Genomic DNA, 10,572 nt, shown 5'->3' on the forward strand with positions numbered 1-10,572 from the left:
CAACCACAGAGGAGAATTTTGCAACAGGTTGTGGCCCTCCCTGCCGATTTGCCATGGCAGTGGCAGAAAGCAGCGGTATTCCTTTCAAATGGATGAATACAAGCCTTTTACTGGGACTCAAAACTCTGCTCCTAGAACTGCGATTCTGCTTTCCAAGAAGGCCTGCGGCCCTGCCTTTAAGGAAACACTGTTGCTTCCTCTTTGTTTGTTTGTTTGCTGCGCTGTTGAATTTCAGCAGCAAGCTCAGCAACAGGACCAGCTGCAGGGACAAGCATGTCATTCCTAGACATGTTGTCCCACGTGGATCCATCTGCTCCCACCGGGTCCATCGCCACCTTCTGTGGCTGTGATTCCACGCCTTTGGCCACGCACCGTGCCACGTGAGACTTCTCTCCTCTGGCCCAGTTCTGCAGCCCGCCAGCTTCGTTCCACGCCTGGGCTGGACTTGTCTGCCTGGCAACCTGACCCTGGCCTGCTCTCTAAACCCCAGTGTGGATTAGATCTCAGCTCTTCCTGTGTTACAATGCGTCCCCAGCCTCTGCAATGCGTCCCCAGCCTCTTAAACTAGGGGCATCGTCATCTCCAGGTTGAGGTAGAGACGTGACTGAAGTTTCCTGCACCCACATGTGCTTCCAGGTCATGGGAAAGCCCGGTTCTTATCCCACAGAAGTCAGAGAGCAGCAGGTCCACTTCTGGGTGTCCTATTTAGGAAGGACACCAATCAACAGGTCCATGTTCAGAGAAGAGGAACCAAGGTGGTGAGAAGGCTGGAAACGTGGCCCTTGAAGGCTGGCTGAAGGGGCTGGGCAGGTTCCCCCGAAAAAGAGACGTTTTAGGAGAGATAAGAGGGCGGTCTTCATATATTGGAAGGGGGGTCCTGCAGAAGAAGGAGCAGGTTTCTCCGCGGGCTGGAATAGAACCCCCAAGAGGAAAGATTTTTGGCTAAACATTAGAAGACTGTCTTGGGCAGGGGGCGGCTTCTGTTCACTTGGGGGTATTTAAATAGAGGCTAGGCTGCCCCCGTCAAGGATACTGTCATTGCAAGGTTCCTTTACTGGGCGGGGGTGGACGAGATGATCCAATGAGCCAGTGTGGCGTCGTGGTGAAGAGCGTGGGACCGGGACTCAGGCGATCCGGGTTCTAGTCCCCACTCAGCCATGGAGCCACCTGGGGGACTTTGGGCCAGTCACAGCCTCACAGCCCAACCTACCTCACAGGGTCGTTGTTGTGGGATAAACTTGAGCAGGAACAGACGAATGATGAAAACCACTTTGATTTCTTTGTAAGAAAAAAGGTGGGATATACATCTAATCCATCAAATCACCCTTCTGAGAGCGCGAATGAAGGGTATTTAAAAGCTTAAATAAATAAATCCGTAAATTCAAACTTTAATATCCCACTATTTTCCAAGGCACAATGCAGGGTATTTGGATACGAAATAGTTGTGCAGAGGAGAAAGAATCTGACCCCAAAACCATATACGAAAGAGCGATCAAGGCGATGTCTTGGTTAGCTCACCGAAGTGTTTCATAGGCGGTATTAGTCTGCTGTGGCCTAGACCCCATAGTGGGGAATTATGGACTTGGTCGTCCAGATTGCTGGCATAATATGCGCAGTGTTTTGAGCCACACTGCACATGCTCAGAGTTGTTTGCAGAGGGGATTCACACATCCTGGCGCCTCATAGCAGACCGACACACGGCCTTCTCCATAGGACTCGGATCTGTTTTTTTCAGGAAACACCCCAAGTCTTTCTCACACTTTCAAGCTGCCCCATAACCACTGAGGACCGGGCCCATGACAACAGGTGAAGAACCAAAATCCTCTCAAAATGCTAAAATATAGAATACAACCGCATATTTAGAAGAATGAAATTCATCAGGATGCCATAGGATAAACCACAGAGCCACAGAAATCCAGAACTTGCTAGTACTCACAGTGGGGCTCGAACTATAACACATTTCAAAACAAAAAGTCACGGGTGTAGGATTCCACCAGATTCTAACAATTTCACTAGTATTCCCTGTAAGGCTGGATCAGAACTCGCTGACAGCTTATTTTTGTGCTATAACAACAAAAACTGAGTAGGTTTTTAGTAGTAGCTCAGGCCAGATTTACCCATATGGGGAGAATGAATGACTGTGAGCTGATCACAAGGGCTATACCACATCAAAGCAAAGGAGCATTTTTCTTGGGCGCTGGAATGCCATTCCATGATCCCAGCAAATTCTTCCTTGTGCAAAGAGATAACTATAACCAAGAGCTTTGGCTATAGGGCAGTCTAGACATGAAATAAATAAGCAGACAGATAAATAAATAACCGGTCCATGAGAAAGTTTCTAAAAGTCCCTCAACTTTCAGGATGCTTTTGAACATATGTAGCATTCAAAAGTAGAATTGCACAACTCCAGCATGAAACGATGTGGTCTGTTTTATCATCGCAGCTTCCTCCCCAGCAGACCTTTCCAGGTACAGAGCGCTTGGGTCTTTTTTCTTAGTAAGACAAGCATTTCAAGTGGCATCGCCCACGTGGAAACTCGGGGCAGGCAGCCTGTTCTGCCTTGTCATTGTGCTGGTTTGTGTTCAAGGCTGTTTTTAATTAGAAGGCTCCATCGGGGGTGGGGGAGTCCTTTTCCTTGTTGCTCTATTTCTAGATATTACGCTGAACTGGCCGATTACCTTACACGTCTTGCTTGCTTTCCGTTTCCGAATGTTCTTGCATGCTGCTTTGTCATTTTTAAGGTCAAGAGGGCTGTTGACCTTGTTTTTATCATCATGTTTTGCAAGGTCATCTGCAAAGTGCAACTGAAGTGCATTTGCAAAGGTGGCTTACATAACTAAAACTTAAAATTAGTTTGAATGAATCCCACAGCTGAGCCGGGATTTGAACTAGGATGTGCCAGCCCAGAGCTCTCGCTCCCATCATTAGAGGATCCTGAAGCCGTGAAGGGCGCAATCCAGTTCCTCCCAGAATTTGAAGAATTGCAGCTGTCCTGTACTGACTGGGAGAAGCACAGTCAACTAGTACTTTTGCTCTCCTCCTCGGCATGGTTTAGCTGTTTAACTGCAGTGTTTTGGAAAGGGAGGGAGTCATCAAGGCACCCCCTCCCTGCCCCCAGGGCAGCCCCAAAGCCCTCCTCCAGATCACTCCTACGACCTCATAAAAGCAGCCAGTGCAGTTCTTTCTGCACCTATTGAAAGGACGTGGGAATATCCAAAGGTGGATCCCCAGGTGTGAGTTTGGAGCGCCTTTCTGACCTCATCTCTGGAATCCTAATGATCCTACAGTTCTTAAGATACTGTGATCCTATGGCCCTTATCCATGGTAGGGAATTCAGGTTCACAGCTCCATGGTTGGAGACATTATTCATGGTCGGAGTGGACACCTGCCCCTCTTCTGCCAGAGCAAAAGGCACTTTGCTGGTTGTTCTCTGGGTCAGAAAAGCAACTTCGGAGAGGGGGTAAAGGTAACGGGGAGAGTAGAGCTATGCTGAATCTGCTCCATCATTTCCTTCGTCCCCCTCTGAGACAGAATTGCTGGCAGCCAAAAATGGCCACCTAGCAAAATCGCGGAACCAGAGGAGCAAGGAAGCTAAGCTTGAGTCTTCAGCTCTTTCCTCTCAGCACAGAATGAGTGGGAGCCCCACGTCTGGAGCACTGCATGCTTCTCCAAACCCTTAAGCTCCAAAGACAGATGCAGGCCCTTTTTCCTGCCTAAACGTACATGGACTGCACGATTAGACGCTGACTTTCCACAAGGCAGCTTGGACTGCTAGCTTGTTCTCCAGGTGGCATCCTTGAGCGGAGTGGGAGGTGTAAAATCCATCAGTCAGAATCCGCAGCAACTTCCCAACAGGAAGTAGGATGTTGATGGATTTTGTTTGGTCCTTGCTTTCAGGAAACTGGCCTCATTCGCCCTTTTTAGGAACTGATATTAACAATGATGTTTTGCGCTTCTCTACCGGTTCCAGTGTGGTATTTGGCTCAAAAGACCAGACACACGTATTGCTGATGAACATGTGTTAACAATGAGGATTTTAGCAAAAATGCACACAAAAAACTGTTTTGGGAAAAGGTGAGTTCATAGATAATGTAAACTTGTATGCACTTTTAAAAAATAATTGCAGATGGACAAAGAATAAGATTGAACGGAGTTCTGAAACTAAAATAGACTACTCTATCCATCTCTAGAAGCATGGTTGAAGTGGTTGATGTCAGATTAGGGGCCGGGTGGACCTGGGTTCAAGTCCTCATTCAGTCATCAAATTCACTGGGTGACACAGAACCAGTCGCTACAGTTTTTAGCCTAATCTACCTCGCCCGGGGTTGTAGTGAAGTTAAAATAGTGGCACCATTCCCCCTAAATGGTGGAATATATATGTTGTATGTAGGAGCCTGGGCCTCATAAAAGCTCCAGGTAAATATGTGCCTTGCTCACTAATAAACCTGCCCATAAGGAGGGGTTTGAGGCTGTCTTATGTTTTTACACCCACGTTTCTCTCTTTTGCAAACCCTGCATTTAATTCCACATCATAAATCTCTCTGAAAACTGCACAAACACTGAAAACAACGGATGTAAAGACCTCCAAGCCCTCAGTAGGCTAAATGCAGAGCTCTGCCCAAGGCCACAGCCTTCAGCTTGTGCAAGTCAAGGCAAGACACACACTTTTTGTGAGAGAAGTAGACTGCACTTGCTATTTGTGTGTGGGAGATTTTCCAGCCGCGCGCGCGCGCGTGCGCACACACACACACACACACACACACACAGCCAAAGCAGACTCCTCCTCTCTGGGCTCTTTGCCACCAATCCAAATCTACGGACTCTGTCCGGCTCCCCTGCGAGCTGATGCTCCGTGCCATCCTCACAGCCTCCCATTCAGTGTCTGCAGCACGCTTCCCCAACGCGGCTCGTCTTGGAGCGCACTGGCCCGACACGCCGAGCGTCACCGGCACCGTGCCTGCCTTCGCCCCTTCAAGTACCTTGGCTGGGAAAGACAAGCTCTGGCACCAACTTTTGGGAGCTGCTGCCAGCCAGAATCGGGTGCACTGGGTTCAATGGATGGCTGCGCCAACTTGGAGAGCTTCCAGAGAAAGATTTTCATGTGTCAATGCTCTGCCACATTTGTGGAGTTTTCTATGCAGGGACATGGGGAAGAAAAGCAGAGACATCACCCTGCCGACAAAAGTGTGTATAGTCAAGGCGATGGTTTTCCCAGTTGCAATGTATGGCTGTGAAAGCTGGACCATAAGGAAGGCTGACCGCCAAAGGATTGAGGCCTTGGAATTGTGGTGCTGGAGGAGACTCCTGCGAATCCCTTGGACTGCAAGGCGATCAAACCGGTCAGTCCTAGAGGAGATCAACCCTGGCTGCTCTTTAGAAGGCCAGGGACTGAAGATGAAGCTCAAATACTTTGGCCACCTAATGAGAAGGAAGGACTCCCTGGAGAAGAGCCTGATGCTGGGAACAATTGAAGGTGAAAAGAGAAGGGGAGAGCAGAGGATGAGGTGGCTGGATGGGGTCACTGGGGCAGTCGGCGTGAGCTTAGCTGGACTCCGGGAGATGGTGGAGGACAGGAAGGCCTGGAGGAGTGTTGTCCATGGGGTCGCGATGGGTCGGGCACCACTTTGCAAGTGAACAACTATGCAGGGTTCCAGTCATGGCTGTCATTAGCTTGTAGCTCCCCTCTGTTTTCCCTGTCTTTTCTCTTGCAGTGGCCCAACACCTTCTGACTATCAGCTCAGAGACCCCTTTGCCTGGAAGCACCCTTCGGGTAAAGCAGATCTTTCATGAATGTCTTGCTTGGACAGGTATGAACAAGCCAGGCCGACTATGGGAAGCAGAAACTGACTCCGCAAGCCCCTTCTGCATTTTTCTGTGCAATGCATCATTTAATGCCAGATGCAGTTATGGGGCGCCGACATGACTTTAACAGGGGAAGAGACAACTCGTGGTTTCCATAGCCAATGGAATCTCCACGCCCAAAGCTACTGAGAAACAACGGTGTTGAAACGGTTGCCTCCCACACCGCTTGCATGTATGTGTCCCGAAGAGCAGGACCCGATGCAGGTTTCGACGGGAAAATGGCCGACATTCCCAGCGTGTGTGATGGGTGCGGCAACCTCTCTCGCTGTCTAAACTTGCACAAGCGTGCGTGCTAGTTTGGAAATAGTCTCTGGGAAACCACTGGACGCGTCTTATGCTCTTCTTAGCTTTTGCACCCTGGACCCTTCCTGAAATAAAGGCGGAGCGCCCCAGCGGGGGACCTGTTTGGAATCCAGCAGTATCCAAGGGATCCGTTTTGGCACAAAGGGCCTCTTGGCACGTGCAAGCCACCTTCTGAGCATTCCTCAGAAAGCGTGACTCCCCAGGGTCGACGGGAGCTATCTGGCTGGCGGAGCAGTGGAATGAGGTCTCTAGATGCCCAGGGAGGGTGTCCACCTAGCGGTCCTCTTTAAAAAGCAGCTCACCCACTATCAGAGCGGAATGGAGGGCAATCTGCGAACACATCAGGTGCCACTCAGTGTAATCAAGCACTGCAGCCGCCCTGCCCTGGGCGTGGGTGGCGCTTCCCTTATCATTTGCAAATAGTGGGTGGCGATTTCTCCCAGCTCTCTGCAAACAGAGGAGCAGGCAAGAGTCCGGCTAGGAAGAGAAGGGAAAAGAAGCCAGGGCAGTATTAGGGGGTGGCCCATGCGGAATCCTCCATTTGGAGCCCCTGATGCGGGGGTCCCTCTGCCCACCACCCTGGGCACCTGCTGGCCCAGGTGTGTTCCTGCTGGCTCTTTGGTTCAGAAGTCCGACGCCCTTCTGTCCATACATTTATTTTTACAAATAACACACACAGACTTTAGAGCAATGCAATTAGCATATGCAAGTGAGTACACTATTATTGTCTCATGGACCAGAGTCCTGGCTCTTTTTAGTACCATGCACAGGTCTGGAAAGCAACCCAAACCGATGGAGCGGAAAGGGGACACCCCTGCTCAACCTCTTGGCCACCAGACCCAAAACATTTCACGTGCTTTGTGCAGCTGTACAACATCCCTGTGAGGCAGTCCAACACTACACCCCCCCCGTGCATTCCAGATGGGAAGCCCGAGGCAGGAGAAATCTGCTTAAGGACTACCCGCCGAGCGCAAGCCTCATCACGACGGGGCGCTGGGGGACTCGCATGGGCAGCTCCCGGTTCGTGCGTCGGTCCTCAGCCCCGAGGAGGTAACAGGCAGGGGGCTGATCCGCAGAAGCCCCCCGCACGGCACGGCAGGGCACGTGTGCCGGGAGGTCCGGCCAGGTGCGACCCCGCCGCCTGCCCGCCCGCGCCCACCTTCGCGCCCGCGCCGCGCTCACCTTCCACGCTCGCCGCTTAGCGAACTCCAGGGCCAGGCAGCGCCCGATGCCTCGTCCTCCGCCGGTGACCAGCACGCTGTCCCCGGCCAGGTCCCGCGGCCGGGCAGGCAGCAGGGCGCGCGCGAGCGCCTTGGCCACCGAGCAGGCCATCCGCGCGGCGAGCAGCAGCCACGCGCCCAGCCACCGCCACGCCATCCTCTCGCCCCGCGGAGGCGGCGCCGCCGCCGCGGATCGAGGCCTCCCGGCTGCGCGGCGCGCCGTGGCGAAAGGGGGCGCGACTCCCCCGCAGGCGCGCGCCCCGGGACTGCGCGAGGGCGCGCGCCCCGCCGAGCCCGGCGCTGCTGAGCGGCGCGGCCGGCCGAGCGGGCGGCTGCGGGAGGGCGCCGCGGCGGCGGAAAGTTTGCGGGCTCGCGCGGAGCTCCCGAACCGGAGCGCCCCGCGGACGCCGCTCGCCCAGGGCTGCTCCGCCCGCGCTCCGTGCGCCTGCTTCCCTCATAAGCCAGGCGCGGAGTCCCGCGAGAAGTTCCCGGAGGCCCGCCTGTCCCGGGCGCCGGCGGCGCTCATGCCTCCTCCGCGGAGCGCAGGGAATCGGCCGCGGCAGGGGAGGCTTCGCGAAGGAGCGGGCGCGCCGCGCGGCGCAGGAGCAGGAGCAGCCAGGAGGCCCTCCGCCTCGGCGGGCTCCCCTTCCCGGCAGAACGGCGCAGCGGGCCGCCTCGCCCGCGCCGCCTCTCGCTGCAGCCTGGCCGGCTCTTCCCGGGCTCGCTCGCGCTCCGGGCAGGTTTTATACCTCCATTAAGCCTGATTGACGGGCAAAGTGTTGTGGGGGGAGAGGAGGAGGAGAGCAGAGAGATCCCCCGTCTGTTTCTGTCAGTGGCTGGCTGGGCGAGCTCCCCTCCCCCCCCCCCAAACCGCTCCGCATACACAAAACACCCAATTCAAAGACGGGGAGAGCCGCCCGCCCGCCGCCGCCCGCCCCGCTGGCTCGCTTGCAGCGCGCAAGCCAGGACTTGCTGCAGGCGACGCTGGGCCTGAAACCCAAGCGCTTTGTAGCGGAGGGGAGCTGCCGCCAGCCCTGCGCTCTCCCGCTCAGACCTCGCTGCGCGGCTGACAACTTGCGGGGAGGCGCGCACGCCCGAGGGCCGGCGAGCTCGGGGTCCGGCGAGGCGCGGGGCGGGGCGGGAGCGCAGTGCTGCTGAGCGCCCTGCGCTCCCACGGGGACTGGTAGGATGCCCCCCGGGCGAGCCAGCCCTCCCTCCCTGCACCGCCGCGGACCTCTGGAGGGGGCCGGGGGGCCGCAGGAAGCCTCTCAACCTGCCCGGTCCTTCCCGAAGGCGGGGGAAGCTTTGCCTGGCTAGCCAGCCAGAGAGTGTCGATGCGCAAGGATCTGTTGGACCCCAGATAAGAGACTTTCCTCTAGGGTGGCCACAGAGATGATTGCCAGGGCTTCCAAAAGCTTCCCGCATGGCCGAGTGAAGCTGCAAAAGGGGTAAATTTGCCAGGACCTTTTCTGAACTGCGCATGTCCCTGTGCTGGATGAGGCCAAAGTCCATGCAGCTGGGTGGCCTGCTTCCAGAAGACTGAAAGCAGATCGCACTGCCTCTCTTTGCCCCTTGCCCCAGAGTTACCCTGCCGTGGGAAGGAGCAGTTCGATTTTGAACCCTCGGGGTCACCCCGAAGGCGAGATGGGTGAAGATGCTGGTCCTGAGGGGAGGAGGCCAGGGCCAAGGTGGGGTTGCTTTGCTGCGCTGACTTCCACTCGAGACTGGGGTGGGGGTGTAGCTTCCCTCCCCTGGTGGTTCACATATCCCTGAGCTGATCAAAACTGCCCTGTGAGAAGGAATTTGGGCTGGGTTTCCCCAGGCAGAGCTTGGCTTGAACCACGATGCATCTGCAGCTGGCTGACCTCGTGATGTGATTGTGCAGGTTGTGATGTGATTCTGGTCGTGATGTGATTCTGCAGGTTGTTTTCCACACGCTGAAGAGCTGGCCAGTGGCCTTAGACCCACAGAAGTGGCCTTCTGTGGCCGGCAGCTATCAGGCCTGGCTTCCACTGCAGATCTCAGGGGGCTCCCATGAACTTCCCTCGGAGCATCCAGGGAATGCATGTGGAGGGACTGGTGAGAAGCCCTCTGTCCCACCCGTCGCGTGCTGCAGCAACCCTGGCCATTGCCTGTGGCGGAAAAGCGCTGTCTCCGAGTGGACCTCCTGTGGGAAAGGGCTTTCCACCCTCACTGGCACCTCCGTGCAGAGCTGGCTTCTCACACAGCAGAGCTGCTTGGGACAAGACCGCCAGCAGCTGCTTTCCTGCTGCTTCTGGATGCGCAGGGGCTGCGGAAGCATTTCGGCTGTGAGTCATGCCGCCGGAGCGCACAGGTTCCTCGCACGTGGCTGCGCTACATGTTCATCTGAACCTCCTCAGAGAGGGCAGGGGGAACCCCGCACATCACAGCCCCCCTTTCTGCTTTGCTTCTACCCAGCCTTGGAACAAAGGCAGAAGCAAGCACAGCCCTCTCTTGGCCCCGTGATGAAGGTTCGCCCGCAGCAGCTGCCACCCAAGTCTTACCTCCCGTGCGAAGAAAGACATTTTGGGGCTGTCCTGAGCTTCCCAAGTCGGGACGCACTTTTGTGTGGGGTGGGGGCAAAGGGTGCTTTATCACGGGGTTTATCCACTCAGCTGCATGAGCGGGGAAATCGGCTTTAACAACAGACTTCTACTTTCCAATGGAGGGACCAGTTTGCTAATCTGTTCCACAGGTCAGGGCTTTTAGGTAACAGGGTTATAGTACAAATACTTCTTTGGCAAGTCCTGAGTTGTATCTGGGTGAAGGGGGAAAGATGTTGCAACAGGGCCTCCCGGTTGCTTTAGGCAGTTCTCTAACAAGGTCTCCCAACAAATTCCTTCTCTTTCCTAAAGCGATCTTTTGTTCACCAAACTTGCCTTTGATTCCTGTCTTTCCAAACCCTTTTCCGCCCTGGACTGCACAACACCACAAGGTCTGACACAGTAACGGATTTCCACCGATTTGCACTCTCTCGTTGGACCCCAGGGTGGAGATTGTGGTAGCCAGTTCTACCCAGGAAAGAAAGAGGGCTTCCTTTGTCAATGTGACCACTTCAAGGTCCTTGGCCTGGTTGACCCACACTTTGGATGTGTGGGTCTCAGACATGCATGCACAGGTGAACTGGGGACTAGCGTGTTCCGAGAAGCTATCTGTAAGTTATCAC

General features: G+C 54.9%; 1 protein-coding gene across 1 annotated transcript in view; it reads right to left on the minus strand.

Annotated features, from left to right (window-relative positions):
* The window catches only part of DHRS3 (dehydrogenase/reductase 3), a 28,268-nt gene extending 20,711 nt beyond the window's left edge, over positions 1-7,557 (minus strand). The window contains exon 1 of the mRNA XM_044452281.1: positions 7,348-7,557. Within this exon, the coding sequence (XP_044308216.1) occupies positions 7,348-7,542 (195 nt within the window). The 5' untranslated portion in view covers positions 7,543-7,557. The remainder of the gene's footprint in view (positions 1-7,347) is intronic.
* Positions 7,558-10,572: the final 3,015 nt, after the last annotated feature.

The sequence above is a fragment of the Varanus komodoensis genome, unplaced genomic scaffold (assembly GCF_004798865.1).
Source record: "Varanus komodoensis strain SLA01 unplaced genomic scaffold, ASM479886v1 scaffold71, whole genome shotgun sequence".
In the NCBI taxonomy this organism is placed as follows: Eukaryota; Metazoa; Chordata; class Lepidosauria; order Squamata; family Varanidae; genus Varanus; species Varanus komodoensis.